The sequence below is a fragment of the Chaetodon auriga genome, chromosome 3 (assembly GCF_051107435.1).
Source record: "Chaetodon auriga isolate fChaAug3 chromosome 3, fChaAug3.hap1, whole genome shotgun sequence".
In the NCBI taxonomy this organism is placed as follows: domain Eukaryota; kingdom Metazoa; phylum Chordata; class Actinopteri; order Chaetodontiformes; family Chaetodontidae; genus Chaetodon; species Chaetodon auriga.
Genome location: NC_135076.1, coordinates 15,822,319 through 15,841,158, shown reverse-complemented (window position 1 = coordinate 15,841,158; position 18,840 = coordinate 15,822,319). Strand labels below are relative to the sequence as shown.

At 41.5% G+C, this 18,840-nt stretch overlaps 1 protein-coding gene across 2 annotated transcripts; it reads left to right on the top strand.

The window, feature by feature from the left end:
• The first annotated feature begins 5,383 nt into the window (after positions 1 to 5,383).
• On the top strand, positions 5,384 to 10,951 carry hykk.2 (hydroxylysine kinase, tandem duplicate 2). Of its 2 annotated transcripts, none has more exons than XM_076722012.1 (5): positions 5,384 to 5,501; positions 6,503 to 6,808; positions 7,488 to 7,630; positions 8,978 to 9,158; positions 9,408 to 10,951. In XM_076722012.1, exons 2-5 carry the CDS (start codon positions 6,505 to 6,507, stop codon positions 9,848 to 9,850), a joined length of 1,071 nt encoding a protein of 356 aa, XP_076578127.1. In that variant the 5' UTR covers positions 5,384 to 5,501; positions 6,503 to 6,504; the 3' UTR covers positions 9,851 to 10,951. The 2 variants fall into 2 exon arrangements, with proteins under 2 accessions (XP_076578127.1, XP_076578136.1); XM_076722021.1 differs by having other exon boundaries at positions 5,413 to 5,501; positions 6,500 to 6,808.
• Positions 10,952 to 18,840: the final 7,889 nt, after the last annotated feature.

Sequence of the window (18,840 nt, the reverse complement as noted above, 5' to 3'; positions counted from 1 at the left end):
CCTTTCGGCGTTGCGGGGGCTGGAGCCTATCCCAGCTGTCAATGGGCAAGAGGCGGGGTACACACTAGAACAAGAGACAGAATTCAGCTGTATTGAAATTTTCGACAAGTGAAGTTCTAGCAAGTAAGTTGTTGTACCCACGTTTGAAGCCACCGGTTAACGACCTGAGTTCAGCCACAAAATGGTAAGTTGGAACCTGGTAACGTTACTGGTTGCATGCTGTTGCAGTCCCGACAGCTAGCTTAGTTTGTTAGCAAGGTAGCTAATCAGGTAGTTAACTTGTATGTTGCTCCCAGACAGCTAATGCAAGATGAACTGAGCCAGTGTAACGGAGTTACTGTGGTAAGATTCCACTTGCCACATATAGCTCATCTCACGACACGGGAACCTCTTTGTCCTATGACAATTAAATGCAGCACCCCTGTGGACTAGGGTCGTGCATCCCGGGGCGCAGCAGCAGTCGGATCTTGCTGTCGTCCCGGTAGGTGCATGGGTTATGAGCTCTGGCATGTGGCATATCAGTTGCTACCCATGTAGCTAACCTGCACTTTGTTTTCATTCTTCATTTTCTAGATTTATATATGTGTGTGAGAGAGAGAGGACCAAGGCTGACTGTGTTAATTTTTCTGCCAGGTACATTTTGTTGTTGATAATTTTATGTCAATTGTAATATTAGATGAGCAGTCGGATCTTGCTGTCGTCCCGATTTATATATGTGTGTGTGAGAGAGAGAGGACCAAGGCTGACCAGGGCCGGTTCTAGAAAATGATGACTAGGGGTGCATCTCAGATCAGAGGGGGTGCACATGCCTGGCACGTTATGCAACACTAAATTATGCATTTTCCCGTCATTTCAAGCCAAATGATACTAGCCAAACAAGAATATTTAAAGTGTCTTTCAAATGCTTTATTGCAGCAATATTGTAGCAGAACAACAAAAAAGGCTACATTTAGTCTGGGCTACCTCACCCATCAGACAATCTAGCAACAGATGTTTCTTACCCTGAATATTAAACAGAAAAATAAATAACAAAAATAATTGTAACCTGTGTGGTCCATTTAATCAGACAGAAATCGCCATACCACAGCAAAAGGTGCAGGTTTTATGGGAGTGGAGACAGTCTTCTGTGAAGGCACTTCCAGGATAGTGGCACACTGACACCACCAGGGCGCACAGGACCCTTATTGGACAGAGAGAGATGACAAAGGTTAAACTAAGCTCATAAAAATAACATAGGGCACAGTAAAACAGAATTCTATTTAAAATATAGGCCCACCTAGAGGAATGGCATACCTTTACTTAGTAGAGCTGCAGCCTCCTTGAAGATGTGTTGAATTTTCTCAGCAGTTTCTCTCTCCACTCTCCAGTGAACTTTTGGGTGAGGTCCTTCTCAACAGCAATCTGAATCAGATGGGCTTTTCTTTTGTGCAACATGCTCCTTCTGTGTTCACTGAACACATTCTTCAACATTGAGAATGAATTTTCACATGTTGCAGTTGATGCGCCAAAGGTTAAGCTGAGCTTCAGTGTTTCTATGACAGTTGGCATAGCTGCCAGAGACATGCTGTATGTTTTCAAAATGTCCTGCGTTGTCCAGCTTTTGTTTTTGTCAGATTTGGCCATTTCATCTTTCAAAAAGTGCTTTGCCACAGTAAACTCAGCTTCTTTAGCATCTATCCCTGTCAAGTCCAACAGAGGATTAACTTTGTTGACATCCATGAAATGTTCACTCTCTGGGTGTACGGCACACAGCGCCTGCACTAGTTGGCTATTTCTTTCATTAAATCTAGCAGTCATTTCTCCCACTACTGCATCCAGAGTACTGAAATACAATCTTTTGCACTCTGTCTTCTCTCCCACTTCTTTGTGACGGTGACCAACTGGTGTTTCCACCACAAAGTCTTTCAAGTGACTGGTCATCTTTTCTCTTCGTCGTTTGGATTGTGAGGGCGAGGCAGAAGAAGGCTCTGTAATCTCTCTCTCTTTTGTGCATCTCTCCCAAAGTGCATCAAACTGACTGTCACTTCTAAGTTCTTCCACACATTCAAGTGCACTTTGGACAAGACGGACACCAGTGTAGAGGTGAGTGGATTTTGCTTGGAGTGCAGTATTGGGGGGATCCAGCAAACCCAATATCTGATGTGTCATACAGGCAATGAATGGAAAACTGGGCTCGGTAATGGCCTTCAAAAGCCCTGTGGCTTCAATTCGCACATCTGCTCCAATGGTCAGGGTGCCTTCAATCTCCTGTAGAAGGTGGACAATGTCGTCACAGCTGTTTATGATCACTTTCACTGTGGCCAGATGGCCAGTCCACCGTTGCTCAAGCAGCCGCTTCAACTTCTCTCCTGTGTAGACTGCAGCTACTGTAGGTTTCCTGAAGAACTTGTAGAGAGCGTTACATACACCAAAGAAGTTCTCCAATGTTTTATCAGATGACATGGCATTCACTACCACCAGGTGAAGCTGGTGATTAAAACAGTGCACATAAGGCACCTCCCTCTGTAGTTCTTCCTGTATGAGTTTCTGCATTCCTCCATGTACACCTGACACGACACTTGCCCCATCGTAGCACTGGCTTAGAATCTTCCCTGTATTTAATCCAATATCTTCCAACTGTGACAAAACGAGTTGAGTTAGAGCCTTAGCATCACAGTGTTTACTGGTTGGCATTGAAATAAGTCTCTCTTTCACACTGTTGTCACTTTTATCCACAAAGCGAAGCACTATTGAGATATTTTCACATCCCATGGGGTCTTTGGTGCTGTCCACTTTTAATATGTACCACACATCTCCAATTTCATTTACAATTTCCTCAGTTATGATTTTGCTCATTAGTTCAATGATTTCATTTTGTATATGATTTGATGTGTATGTAGCATTGGCAGGGATGGTATCAAAAATCTTCTTTAAGTCCTTGTCCTTTTTAAGTGTGTAATCCATCATGGCTAAAAAAAGACCACTAGCTACTTGTCTCACCTCTTGTATCCAAAGCCTCAACAGAGCCACGGAAAGGGAGCTGGTTTACAGCCAGGAACTGAATGATGTCCACAATAGATGTCACATAAGTGCGGTTTCTCTCAAGCTGGTCTTCATTCACAAGCGTGGACACCTCAGTCTTAGTCCCTTCTCTTCTGATCCTCTCCTGCCACAACGCCACTGATGTCATGTGTTCTCTGCTTGCTTCATGCCTTGCCAGTCCCTTATCACGCACAAGAGCATGGCGCCAGTTGTTGTAGCCACTAGTGGTGAAGGCATCTCTTTTACTATGGCCAAATCCAAACTTTCTACACGCGTAGCAAAATACCGCATCATTTTTGCAGGAATATTCTAGCCATTCTCTGTTATCGAACCATGAGCTGCAAAACGAACGCTTTACTCCTCCAAAAAATGATGATGGATACTTCTGTAAACGCACTTGAAGTGGCTCCTCCATACCTAGGTCGTCGGGTGGGCCGGGCGCCTGCTCTGGGTCTTGGGGTGAAGGGGGGAGGGGGGGGGGGCTGCGGCGGCAGCGGCTCGGGCAGGAGTGAGCAGCCGGACGAGGGTACTGCTTGCTCCCCAGCAGCAGCTAAGCTAACTTCACGAAGTTCAAGTTCAGATCGAGTCTCTGTCTCACGACCACCGTTGTCTGACTTGCTGGCGTGGTTGTGCTTGAACCACTTTCGAATATCCATTATTTACTTGTGTTAACGGTGCAGCAGAGAGTAGCGTTACTGATGCAGGTAACTGCTCGCTGGACGCAGATGAGTGACGTGCCCTAACGCGCGCGCACTTGTCTAAGTTTTTTTTTTCCTCTTTTCAACTGAGCATGCAGACACATAAACTGAGGGTGCAATGCATGCTTATGCACCCTCGTAGAACCGGGCCTGAGGCTGACTGTGTTAATTTTTCTGCCAGATGTTAAATAAAGGGCGCGTTGCCAACCTTGAGGGTCTTCATTGATAAATTACACAACGCAACGAGAGAACGGGAGTACCACACCGCTACACCAGACACCAGAGCCAGTTACCCAGCTCCACCACGGACCACGGACCAGCGAACGTCCCGGTAAGTTGGCGCAGCTGAATTGCTGTGGCGGAGTCTATTGTGTGACACAGTGTGAGTACGTGGAGTCTGCCCGGTCATAACAATTGTGTTTTGGTCCGACGTGTCTGGCGACCGTCCGCTTTGTGTGGAAAAAAAAACCAAAAACAACAAAAAAAAAAAACACCGAGCGGACATCCACTGCGCAAAGCTCAAGTTTTATGACCGGACTCTGCATACACTCAGAAGTCTTCATGTTGCCGTGTTTTTAACTTGACACCGAGCTGATATGTCCGCTTGCTTCCAGACAGCTGAAGTTGAGCTGAGACGGTGAAGCAAATTGGATCAATGTAATGATCTTGATTTTAGAAAAAGTATTAAAAAGCCTTTATTAAATTACATGGCTGAAGAGGTTAAAAGTGCTCCAACGCGTTTCGGCTGGGAGCCTTCGTCAGGGAGTATGACCTGAATGGTAAAGAAGCAAACAATTAAAAGGAACCTGTGAGACTGGTACCGGAAAAAAAACTGGAAAAAAAGAAAAACAGTTCCAGACAGCACTCCTACCTTCTGGCTTTTTTTTTTTTTTTGGATCAATGTAATGTTGCGGTATGTATGTATTTTACATGGCTGTATGGATTGAAAGACATTTTGAGTTTCAGGAACTAAAAAAGTTAAGTTTGGTCAGAATATACAATTTCATTGGATTGGTAATGGAGTGATGCTTACTAAACAAGCTGAGTTAAATAAATGGGTGGGAAACGATTGTTTAAACTAAGTATCTTCAGTTACTGTAACTCAGTTATTAGTATATTCAACTTAAATGTTCTATTCCATTCCATTAGGAGCTTCAAGTACATTGAACGTAGTCCACTTCACTTACTCAACTAATGCTTCATTACTTAAAAATTTAAGGCAACGAGTTACCTTGATTTTTTTGAGTAGAGCCTACTATTCCGGGTTTACAGTGTGGCTCAACAACCTTTTCCTCTATCCATAACTTATTCAATTTATATTTAATTCGATCCAATATGGAGTAGAATTCAAACTTTCATTCTTCTTTGACAGATGTCCTACCGTTAGATACTTTAATACAAAAGTTTGTGAAGATTAGCCGCATTTACTTGAATCTGGTGTCAACCGATTTTTCCTTTACCATTCGGCTCTCTTAACGTCGAAATTACAAACCGGAAGTTATGTTTTTTCCTGCTCAGGCACAGGTATTTTGTATGTCTTGAAACAAACTGATTAATGGCAAGCCAGATTCGTGTTACAACAAGCATTATACTCTTTTTGCACTGCTGCCAAAACCTACTTTCATGGTGTTAGATATATTTTGAAAATCCCACCGGATGTGATTAGATTGGCTATCGCCGTCCTATTGAGTCCACATATATAGCAGGATGTTAGCGGTAAAGCGGTAAAGCGGTCAAGCTGCGTTATATCTGCATTCTCGAGGTGTCTTTACACAGCCTGAGGTAGGTGTACTGACACGTGAATAACGTCTGTTATTATTAGTCCTCACGGCTGTTATTTCTCAAGGTAACAGCCCAGTCTGCCGAAATCACACGCATTGTGTTGAATGGAAGAGCGTGCCTTAGCTAGCTATGAGTGACGTGGACCAGTGTAATATTCTACTAATCTTCCTATTTACACACTGTCCTCGACGATGCATGTCTAATGAGTATGTGCAGGTCATGGCAGCGTTTTATCTTGATCAAACTCATGAGTTGTCACACCGTCGTTACGTGATTCTCGCCAATGCTGAACGAAAAAAAAAGTTGATTTGACTCCGAGAGTGAAGGCTACACGCTAATTTCCACTACAAGTCAGTGAGTGCAAAAGTCATCCGCAGAGGTGGTAGTTACTGGATAGTCTGAAAGGAATTTGACTGGAAGTTGGCGTGCACCCAAGTTTCATGTTTTCACCAGAAAATAGTTCAAGGTGTCATGTTTTATGTGCTATTTTGTCAAAACAGCATCAGAAGAAAACGAAAGAATTATTTATTTATTTATTCATTTATTTATTCATTCAGGATTCAGTTTTTGATGATACAGAAAAACTGCAAATCCACACGTTGGAGAAGCTGGACAAATGTGCATCAGAGAGCTCAATGCACTACAACTTAAAACACTTCTTCATCAATCTGACGACACAGCAGTATTTGGAAAACATGCTGCAAATGCACAAATGTGTTACAGATTAACAAACCACCTCAGCACTACCTCGAGGGTGTGTGAGGAGGCCTTTAACATGTCCTGGTAGGGACAAACAACAGCAAGAATCACACAACAATAAAAGCAGTCATGAAATAAAAAATAATTACATAATGGCAAAAATGTTTACTTTGATTCCTAAAGAGGGGTGCAGCTTGCTGTAATACACTTTTTGGAAGTTTCAGACGACAATTTATATTTTACACTGTAAGAAATTTACTAAAATCTTTTTGCTCTGATAACATGTTGTTTTCATTCAGCAGTAATGTCGGAGAAACATACAAAGCCTAACTTCAGCCAGCCTCAGGTGGTTGAGCTAGTGCAGAGGCTCTTCAATCTGACGCCATCAAAAATTCACTCGCTGCCGAGCTACAGTGACCAGAACTTTTATGTGGCGCCCGTCGAGGGTGGCGAGTATGTGCTGAAGATAATGAACTCGGAGGACAGTAAATACCCCACCCTGATCGAGATGCAGACGTGCGCCATGTCCTTCCTGCACCAGAACGGACTTCCTGCCCAAACAGCTCAGCTAACCACCTCAGGGCAGCTCATGAGCCTGGAAGAAATAGGTATGAGACCACCCACACAATCCAGACCTGAGGAATTCTGACACTGAAAGAGAAATGTCCAGTAGCTTAGCTGACAAGAAGACGTCAAATGCCATTTTCATTTTCATTTTCTAATTGCATTAGAATTAACTAGTGACATTAAACACAGTTATTTTCATGAAGTTTATAATTCAGGTCCATAATGATTAGAAATAAAAAGTGTTTCTGTTTTGTTCTCATTCCAAGCATTCCCTCCACACTCCATACAGTAGTGCAGTGATATTGAGTGGTAAATTCATGTCTTCATGTCTTTATAGCTTAATTGACATTTGAAAGTAACAGCAATAAGTTACTTTTGTCTGTGAGCGTGTAAACAGAGTTTATAATGGCCTTGGGCAACATGATAGAGAGCTCGTGAGAAGCAGTACATTACACTGTGGGAATGTTGCCGTTGGAGGGGGTAGACTAATGTCTCTTGTCTCAAGACAAAGGAAAAAAAAAAGCAGAAAGAAGCACATATGTAGCTTCAATTTTCTCCAATATAGCAGACTGTGGCAGGTTCATGTCCTCTGTAATGTTAATACCCACACTCTAGAAATGATTAGAGTGCCCTTGAACAAGGCCACAACAGACAGGTCACATGCAATACCTGCTTTTATGACCGCTACATGGCTGTAATACTAATCCTGTCTTTTCACAGATAGTGGCCATGGCTGTCAGACGTACCTCGTGCGGCTGTTGACCTATTTACATGGAAGCACAATTTCCAAGGTTTCTTTAACACCACATTTACTGTATGAAATGGGCAAGACAGCAGCCAGAATGGACAAAGTCCTACAACAGGTATAACAGCAACACACCTGTGAAACTTCAAGGTCATTTATCTGTTACGGAAATGCCTGAATTATTGTGACGGCAAAGTGCTGCAATATGTGAACGTTTATTGTCTCAAGACAAAACTTTGAGGTTGGTTTCTGAAATAAAGGACTAGTGTGTAGGATTTAGTGGCATCTTGCGGCCACTGTAGAAACATGGAGGTGCAACATGAAAATATCTGTCAGTAGATCCTCTAAATCTTACACACTGGTCCTTTAAAGTGACTATATTTACCACAGCTGGTGTTGTTTTGAATTGAAGTCAACTCATGAAGTTACTGTCAGTATGCTCCTTCGTTTTCATCCATGTTTGCATTATTTTACAATGCAGTTCAGATAATGTACAAACATTGATGGGACGGTTTCTTTTGAAATGGAATAGATGACAGATTGCATTATAGAAGACACAATGGAACAATTTTAATTACTTCATCAAAGTCATGTAACTGAATAAATTTGATTACTGTTTATTACCAGTGTTTGAAACTGGGCGATACAGCTGGAAAGTCCCAAAAAGTTCACTCACATATTCAACCTACATCACTATTGGAGGAGGATGTGCTTTAGCTAAGATTTTCTTTGTGGTAAACAAGCTTTACACTGTACAGTAATGTTACAGCCCCTTTTTGATTTCATAAGGAAAATACAGTTGAATTTCCAGCACTGAAAGGTGTTCTTGTCCGACGCCATGGCCACCTGCCTTGATGTGGTCAGCTGGTTGCATGCATGGTAGATGTTCCTCATTGATTTGACTGGCAAACAGTGTAAATTCCAACAAGAAAACTAATCAAAAACAGTGCTCTAAATTTGAGTTGATACTGCCCAGTGAATGGAGTCTGTCTAGATGTAGAGACATCTCCTCGTAAGCCATCCTACCCTTGATGGCGTGGGACCCAAATTTGTCCCAACGGCTTGGCTGACCTGCGTTGTCCAGAGACAAAGACGTTCCAGCATGGAATTGAATCAAAATGATGGAAAGCAACAGAATAAATGTCATATTTTACCAAAAAGGCTATATTCAGATGTAACTCATTTTGCACCAACGTTTTGATAAGTAATTGCAACTTAATGTCCCATTTTTCCCAGTAACTGTAATAGATTACAATAAAATTCATTTTGTAGTACTGTATGTAATAAAGGATCAGCCCTTCGCTGCTCATTAAACATCAAACTGGACCTCTGCAATTGATGAGCTTTGATAACTAAAGCAGTTAACAGCTGATTACATTTTTTTTTACTGGTGTTCCTTTTACTTATGTCTTGTACTTCTTCTTCTGCCTTCTGCTTCTCTGTTTTGTCATTATTTATTTTTCAGTTGGAGCACCCTCATCTCAGCATCCTGCAGAGAGAGAAGTTCATATGGAGCCTGTCAAATATTCCCCTCCTGGAACAATACATCAAAGTATTAGATGGAGATCCTCTTCAGGAGGTTGTGAAGTCTGTCATTCATCAGTATAAGACCTCTGTGGCCCCCAAATACTCTCATTTCCGCGAGTGTGAGTGTGATAAGTATTTGTTAGATTCTCCTATAGATTGTCTTTTTTGACACTGCCCTGTATCAAATGCTATGTGAACACCTGGGCGAGGGAGCAGGTCAGTACAGCACTCTTCTTTTCACCTCCCTTAACATAACTGGGGCTTCTCATTGGCAGCATATATGAAAACTGGATGTGTCACTGAATACATGAGTGGTCATGTATTTTGGTTGCCATAAATGACAGCCTTTCCCTTCTTTCTGTTCTAAGGCATTAACCACGGTGACTTCAATGACCTCAATGTGCTCGTGCAACCTGATGAGAGTGATGGCTACAGGATTTCTGGCATCCTTGATTTTGGAGATATGAATACCGGCTACTACATCCATGAGCTAGCCATCACCATCATGTACATGATGACGCGGCACCCTGAACCCATAGAGGTGGGTGGGCATGTCCTCGCGGGCTGGGAAAGTGTGCTTCCCCTCAACGAGGCAGAGAAAGAATGTCTCTTCATGCTGGTGCTGAGTCGCTTCTGCCAGTCGTTGGTTTTAGCTCGTTACTCTGTGACCATTCATCCAGAAAATGAAGAGTATCTGATGATTACGTCCAGGACAGGCATCCACATTCTCTCTCAAATGTGGGAGCTTGGAAAAGAGCAGGTGGAGAAGGTGTGGTTTCAGAGTGCTGCGCAGTACAGTGACAAGAAGTAAGGAAAGACATTCACAAATTCCATCGCAGGGTGTTTGTACTTAGCCTTTTGTCTAAATGGAGTATTATTGTAATTTTAGCAGTTCAAAAGAACAGATTGTTTTTTTGGCTGGGATACTGCAGTGTGTCCACATTAGAGATGAGTAGATTAGCAAAAAGCTGTGTGCAAGTCGAAGTTGATACTCATCATCATGTACTGTAACAGCAAAAATATTCATTACAACCACAAACAGAAAGAGTGAGAAAGCAGAGAGAGAAGTGCTGTCGAGTGAGCGACTTGATTAGTAACTCCTAACTCATCATGAGCTGTCAGGACTTTCTGGCAGCCATAAATTAGTCAAATCAGGTTTTGCATGAGTGCATAAAGTCATCAGGGTTTACACTCTCCAGTGGGCCTTGGCGTTCCTCTTGAATTCATTGAAACATTGAATTTGTATTAATAAAGTCATAACGCACTGTGTCCAAAATTACTCCTTATTTCCCGTAGAGTGGCCCATATTTACTGTCCTCATTTTATTTGTGTGAAGTGTTAATGCTCTGTACTGTGTAGAGTACACAGAGTAGGGTCCATGGAACGTTCTGCTAACAACCCCACAATGCAATACTAATAATTACACATTTTGTACTGCACATCAGAAAAAGTAAATGAACAATTCTTAACATTTGCTGTTAAACGCTGATCAATCGCAGGTTTTTGTCAGTGTAGGAAATTGATTTTTTTTTTTTTTGTTAGCATTCTCAAATTTCTTGGGGCTTTTTTTTCCTTTGCTCCCATTCATTCAGTGCTGGACCTTGTGCCTTGACAAGAAACAATACTAAGCTACAATACTAAGCTCAGGAAGGTTTGGATTCTCATTGGTGCTCTGTATCACATTCATGTGGTTTGCCATGCTAGAAGACACATTTAATTGACAGGTTATATGTCAACTAAACTGCAATAATGTCTAGCTATGTGGATTGTATTACTTGGTGCAGTATGACTTTCCACATCGGTGGGAACTCTATCTCAGTTTTTGGAATGTGTTTAACACTTTAACTCTGTCAAAATGTTTATCATTTAATTCTTTGTGCCAATAATCTCAATAAACAAAAGAACACCTCCTAAAACAGAGTCTGTTACATTTTTTCAATATGTACACTTGTATGTGGCTGGTGGTGACTAACATTTGTAGTACAACGGCAAAGTGGGAACAGACTTAAATGTTAGAAGCAGAGCAACATTACACACTAGAAATGCACATGGCATAGGCTGTCAGATTCAATGCCACTGAAAGAGATAACTATATATGCATATTTTTGTAGTTCTCTTTCACAATCTGTCATAGCTCATCAAATTCTTGCCGAGGGACTGGGAGACCTTGTGTTTGAAAAAGAAGCCTTGCCCTACTGTACACAGTTCATTTGTTAAAGTCCAACATTAACAATCTTTCCTTTGGACTTTCACCTTGATTGTAAAACATGCCTTTGATATTACTATACTTGGAAAGTTGGTGAGCTGTTCTGTATCAGTTATGGACACACATGCCTTCAGCAACGCACTTAAAAATGCATGTATGATTCGATTTTAACATGTTAATATTTTCTGCTTTCTGCTGCTGAGGCACATGTTCCCTCCCGCCCACTACGCTCTGCTCAGGAATGGCGCCTGGTGTTGCCACTTGCCAGCTCGAAAACTCTGTAAGTCTCTAGCTAGACTCTTTTCTTCGGTGGTTCCCCGGTGGTGGAACGAGTTACCAAACTCAATTCATTCTGCAGAGTCCCTCTCGATCTTTAGAAAAAGACTAAAGAGCAAGCTCTTTACTGAAAAAAAAAAAAAACCTCAAAAACTCTCTATGCACTCATTACTTCGTAGCATGTACTAACAGGTTTGCGTACTAACAGGTTTGTCTCTAGGTTCCACCACGTTCCAATGTGCTGAGCTCAGAAACTTGCAAGCACGGTTTCAGCCATATCTGATCTGTGTCACTGGTTTGTGAAGTGCCACTCGTGCAGGGCATCCTCACACACTCTCCTCACATGGATAAGATACGCAGATGAGTCACATTTTCACAAGTATATTCTAAATGAATTTGCCTTTATAAAATCTGTAGAATATTATTATACTATACTATTATTATTATGTACTATACTATCATTATAATACTTATTATTGATATTAATGTTCATTTTTTAATTCAGTGAGTTTTACATTTTGCCCTGACCAATGAGCTACATCTATTTCACTTCTGACATGTTGGACTTGTGTTTATCTATTTTACATTTTATTGTGATTAAGAGCATCAGTTCAGTCTAGTCTTCACTTGCAATTGTTATAGATCTGCAGACCCCCTTTACCTCTGGGTAAAATCTGGTGTAATACTGCCCTCCTGTGATCCTCGTAAGTTCCTACTTCCAAAGGAGGCTGCATTTCCTTCAGAAAGAAAAAAAGGGGGGGGTTTATAGTATGTACATCAGGCAACTTTATTTGTATGGCACGTTTCATCCACCAGGGCAATTCAATGTATTTAACGGTAATAAAAATACAGTTAAGGTGAACAACTTATGATTTAAAAAGTGCAAAAGTACAGGCAAATGATACACAGATACAGAATTCAAAAGTATGGTGAAGCTTAAACCAAGTGAAATAAAAGATCGAAGAACACAGCAAATGCTCCCATATTCACAGGCACAACTAAATTAATAACAATAACAATTACAGTGAAAGCTATTCAAATCCTAAGGAGGTCGGCTTATAGCCATTAGGCCTGCTGGGCAGAGCAATGTTTTTAACTTTGACTTAGAAGTGGTCAGTCAGGGCTTGTCTAATATCATCTGGGAGGTTATGCTGCTTCATGTATGTTAATGGACAAGAGTAACTTCACAAGCACATCAGTTGAACCATAAACTGATGGCCCAGTTCAAAGAACTCTTTCCTTGAGACTGGTCAGCACAGTGTCTCAGTATAACACATACTCGTAATCCTTCAGCTGTGTTCAGGACATAGCTGATAGCACCTGGAGAGAGGAAACCTGTAATGCTTCACGCTCATATTAAACTCACACCTTGTGCCTGTTCGCTGAAAAGGTTCAAACACTTTGCATTGTGACTGTAGAGAGAAATATAAAGTCTGTGCAGCTGCCAAAGAACAGGAAACACAGGTCTCACCAGCACAACAGCCTCATGCATACGGTGTTTGATTTGATGACCTTATTTAAGTGTGCCATCTTTTACAAAGTCAGAGCATTGCATTCAAAATCACTTTAATGCATTGCTATGGTTATGTGGGTCAAATACTACTGTGTTGTCACACCCCTCAATGTCTCATAGACCCGAAAGGTGCCCTTAAACATTTGTATGAGACACACCGGGCTTTCAGCTGATACCCAGAGCAAAGTGATGGAGTATAAAGAGCAAGAAAATCAGCACATGGAGGAAGGTGGGCGGATGGATGGGTCAAACGAACAGATGACTTTCACAGAATAGACGGGAGTTTGTGTTCTGATTGAAACCAAGAGTGAACGATCTTTTACTTAATCTAACCAGGAGGGTGTGATGTCTAAAAGTGACCGAACTGCATCCGTTTGACAACATTAACTACGTGTTAGAAAGGCTTTGAGGCCGGAAAGCTTGACTGGGATGAACTTGAGGGAGGATCTGGTTTGACTTCTCCGAAGACGTACCATGTAAAGCTGAGGAAAAAGCTGCCAGCCTCTCACCTTCTCCACATTATCTGCTGAAAGATGATGGCTACGTGCACTTATCTTCTGTTCAATGACTATAAAATGAAGTCCATTAAATGAATGGTTCGACATTTTGGGAAATACACTTATTTGCTTTCGTGCCAAGAAGCAGCTGGTTAACTTAGCTTGACAAAGACTCAAAGCAAGGGGACAAACCAGCTCTGTCCAGAGGGTTTTATGAGGCAGAAACTAATCACCTTAAAACAGCTTATTTACGGTCCTCCAGGACTGTCTGGACGGTCCAGTTGGTCGGTACAGCCACAGCACTGGTGGCTTCTTCTTCTTCTTTGTGGGTTTTTTTTTTTTTTTTTTTTTATTGGCTTGGAAAATATAGACACAGTGCATTATCACCACCGACTGAACTGTGAACACAAAATGAGCCCGAGTTTTTTCTCCTTAGACAGTGAAACAAAAATGGAAAACTTCTCCTGAACTTCATATCTCTGACGATAAAGCATCCAGTGAAGTACTGATATCTTTTACATCCTTAAAAGTACAAATACCACAGTGTAAAAATCCTGCAATCAAAACCTGATTCACAGTATTAACCTTAAAAGTGCTCATTATGCAGAGCGGACCATTTCATAATCATTTCTATTATATATTGGGTTATTATTATTGATGCATTCATGTGTTCATTGTTTCAAGAAGAACGGTTACCATTCCTAGAAATGTTTACGACATGCCCATTGGAGGACCAGGAGTAAACCCACATAACGCCGGTCGTCCTTTGGGGGTAGGGGGAGGGGGTGAGGGTGGGGTTTGGGGGAGAATAGGGGTGTGGGTGGCGGAAGGGGAAGGGGTTGAGGCCGGAGTTGAGGGCAGGCTGGAGGGGGGGGTGACGACATGGTGGGGGGGGGGGGGGGGGGGAAGAGGGACCTGCTGTTACACAAGTTGAACAACCTGCAGCTTCCTCCACCTCACTGTCACCATCACTCTTCTCACCGACGCAGCCGTTGAAGAGCTCGTTCTTCTCCTCTGTCTTTTCCTCGGTTTTGTTCTTTTTCCTCTCCTCCTTCTCTTGCTTTTCTTTGCTTTTCCTCTCGTCCGTCTCTTCTTGCTTTTCTTCCCTGTCTTGCTTTTCTTCCCTTTTCCTCTCGTCCTTCTCGTCTTGCTTTTCTTCCCTCTTGCTTTTCTTCCCTTATCCTCTCGTCCTTCTTGTCTTGCTTTTCTTCCCTCTTCCTCTCGTCCATCTCTTCTTGCTTTTCTTCCCTCTTCCGCTCCCCCTTCCTCTCCTCCGTGTCTTGTTTTTCTTCCCTTTTCCGCTCGTCTTCCTTTTCTTCCCTCTTCCTCTTGTCTTTCTCGTCTTGCTTTTCTTCCCTCTTCGTCTCATCCTTCTTGTCTTGCTTTTCTTCCCTCTTCTGCTCCTCCTCTTGCTTTTCTTCCCTTTTCCGCTCCTCCTTCCTCTTCCTCTCTTCCTTCTCTTGCTTTTCTTTCCTTTTCCACTCCTCCTTCCTCTTCCTCTCTTCCTCCTCTTGCTTTTCTTTCCTTTTCCGCTCCTCCTTCCTCTTCCTCTCTTCCTTCTCTTGCTTTTCTTTCCTTTTCCACTCCTCCTTCCTCTTTCTCTCCTCCTTGTCTTACTTTTCTTCCCTCTTCCTCTCCTCCTTGTCTTGCTTTTCTTTCCTTTTCCTCTCCTCCTTGTCCTGGAGATTTTCTAGGTTCTCCACCTGGTCCATGATCATCTGTCTGTAAATTTCTCTTCTCAAGTTGGAGGCACAGTTGCTGGGTCTCCTCTTTTCAGTCAGCTGTTGATCCCTTTGATACCATACCTGGTTCAACCTAATTTTACTATCAGTAATATCTAAATTCAGAATTAGAAACTTCATGTATTGAAAAAAGATCATGGCACCAGCACACTTATCTCATTCATGTCAAATATATTGCCTAAGCACCAGATATGCACATAGGTCCTCACAAGTAAGAGGGGTCATCAGTTAATAATCAACACACCTGAGGAGACATATGCACTCTTAAAGAGCGCAGAGCAACATAGATAAAGTGAGCACACAGGTATATATTCATCTTAGTGCTGATGAGAAATGAGACAGAACACAGTAATATGTATTTCACTGAATCTCAAACAGTTCCTTTAATAAGTTTTGCCAAACATAAAAACCCAATAAAGTTGCACTAAATTGAACTGAACCAATAATCATGTCCAGAGATTATGGACAAAATCCCCCTTCATAAGTTTTTTTTTTTTTTTTTGGAAAGGGAAAGTACAACAATCAGTCCCAAGATTAAGAGGATGAATATTTATGCTGTGACCTTATAGTGTGCAAGGTGTGTAGGTGTGTGGGTTGCTAGTACTTTTCTTGGTATAGGAGGCACACTGCTCGCTGAATCACTGCTGTTTGCCTGAAGGGAATCTGGGAAAAGAGAGAAAAGCTGCAGCATCTCTGGCTTTCTCAGGGCTACCTTTTTAGATTGCGGACATGGTGCCCAGACCTGCTGTGTGAGGCTGATGACATGTCTCCCTGGAAAAAAACTTTGGAAAATCTCAAATCACAAATCAAGATCTTCATCATGTTGGCAAGTTGGTGGCCAACAAGTAAGTTCAAAGGTCAAACTAATCAAGTCAAGCTAATAGACATTTTGGAGCAGGCCCCTGGTTCAGGAGGTTCCCCCCCACCTTGACTGGCAGCTGTTGCTTACTTGTACGTCTGGTCAATCTTCAATTCAATCAATAAAACTGAAAGTAAGATTCACTCAGCTTCATACAGTATATCCCACATCATACAGAATCACGTATGCAGTCACACCCCCAGGGAGAGGGCAAAAGAATGTGGATAACCCTCGGTCAAGAACATTTATCACTGGATCACACCTAAAGCCTCCAAACATAAAAGTAGGTCAAGTGTGAAGGACTCAGAGGCGTCTCAGGTTAACTATCATGTCAATGAACAAAGAAAACATTCCTTTGTGTCCAATAAATTTCTACCGCAGTGTCTTAGGTTTCATGCCCTGTAACTTCACTGTTTTGGTTTCTGTCACCACTCTCATCAGTCCCTTTTCCAGCTGTGGCATCCAGCTGCTTTCACCAAAAAAGCTCAGCTAAACCCACTCTATGCCACCTGCTGGGCACCAAATTGCACACTAACAACCTTAGCAGCTGGTTTGTGAACATGCGAGCTGCTAAGTACCCAATTATATTGTCAGGAATTGGTGAAGAGCTAAAGGGAAGGTGAATAGTGGACTTCTGAAGATGTCCAACAACACAGCTCCAACTTTATAGGGTCTTTATAGTTTTTTTTTTTTTTTCTCATCACATTGGCGGCAATGGGCTCTAGTAGTTTCAAGGTATCATAAAGTTATACAAAATTTAAAAAATAAAAATAAACAAATGGTAATAAAATAAAATGAAATAAAATAACATGCAAAACTATAGACTTTTCATCTGCAATCTCCAAACCTTGACCTCTTAAAAAAGAAAGATGATGCATTTTGGAGTTTATCCAACAAGTCCTACAAGGGAGAATGTCAGCCACATGTGCAATGAAAATGAAACAACACATCGAGTCGAAGCATCTGAACAGTCTTGGGAAATATGTGATGGTGATCATAAGAAATCATTAACAAAGGAAAAGACCACAGGCCAACTGTTGTAAAGTTCCTCCACCCAGGTCAAACTCACAGCATGTTGTGAAGGACCTTCATTTCTCAATAACTTGATAGGCATGCAGTGAGTCTGACTTTCATGAGCAAGACTGGAGTTTGACCTTTATTTTAACCCCAATCTTCCCACATCCATAAAGCAGCTATATTCAATATTTTCAGCCACGCATGGCCCCAGGGATGGCAATGTCAGTCGGTCCACTCCTTTGTCCAGACTGAAATTTATTAATATCTACTACAGGATGGACTCAGATGACATTTTGCAGAGCATGAATCCCCTGACATTTTCTTACTCTAGCGCCACCGTGAGGTTGAAATTTATGTTATGAGTTGGATGTCTCAACTATTTGGTGGATTACTATGAAACTCTGCTGATGATACCCTCACCTTGCATCTAGTGCCACCATCTGGTCAAATTGTACATTTCTCCAAGACATCAGTTTAGTAATGACATCCCCATTGTCCTTAGCTGTTGTTCATGTGTAGTACTAATTAGCAAATGTCAACAAGGACAAGTCTAAACTTAAATGTGTCGGCATTGGTACAGCCACAAACTGCTACCATGACCATGGAATCTTTATCTTATTTCATTAACAATGGATCACATGACTATTTGTGTGTGAAATGGATCACTCATAGTGGGTTGTGCAAAGAATGTCTGAATTGTAACTTTTTACAATTTTTAGAATTATTTAACCATTTTGAGGGATTGCCACCTTGTGGGGTACCTTATCTTGTTGTTGCATTTTGTTTTTTAAGTTTTAAGACTTTTTTTTTTCTTTTTCTTTTTTTTTTTTTAACCTTTTCACCCTTATTAGTTAGTTATCAGTCAAGATAGACTGGAAACATGGGAAGAAACCACCTCAGAGAGAGAGGGGGAAGAAATGCAACAAAGGACTGGGAGGCTGCAGCTACTCAGTACACATCTCAGACGAATATGCAAAAAGGACAATGGTTTGTGAGATATCTTTTGCTGACTGAATTATTAACCACTAGTAAATAATTAATAGAAAGCCAATGGGCAATTAATGAGAAAAATATTCTCTAGTTGTTTTACATCCTGACACCTCTGTAGTTCTTCAGGAGGATCCCGTCCGTGGACTGTTTGACCACCTACCCTCTGGGAAATGGCTGCAGAGAGTCTAGGCCTTATATTAACAGCTTATTAACATTTACAATTATTGTAGGACTCTTTTATTAATGCCCTCCTGTTAACTTTTAGAATTGCAGATGACTTACTAATATTTGCCTTTGGCCAATAAGAAATGAGAAACTCAAGAGTATTTCCACATGGATTATTAAAATCGATAACTGCATTGGTACCAAGGGACAAGCAGCTTCGTTACTGCTAAATCCTGTATGAATTAAGCAGACTGAAGCAGGCTTTATTTAACAACAGAGCGACAACTCCCTAAACTGAAAATGTAATGCTAGTCTCAGTATAGCCAGCCAAACTCTGCATGAGTCATGAGAGGAAAAAACATTTTGCTTTAATGATTTTCAAAGTAATGCACAAAGCAGAAAAAAAAGTGACGTGATGTAAATAATAAAATACATAATTTCTTATGTATAAATCAATTTCACATTTTCTTTGTAACTAACAGGTGGTGGAAAGTACGTGCATTTACTCAAGTACTGTTGTACCTTGTTTTTCCACG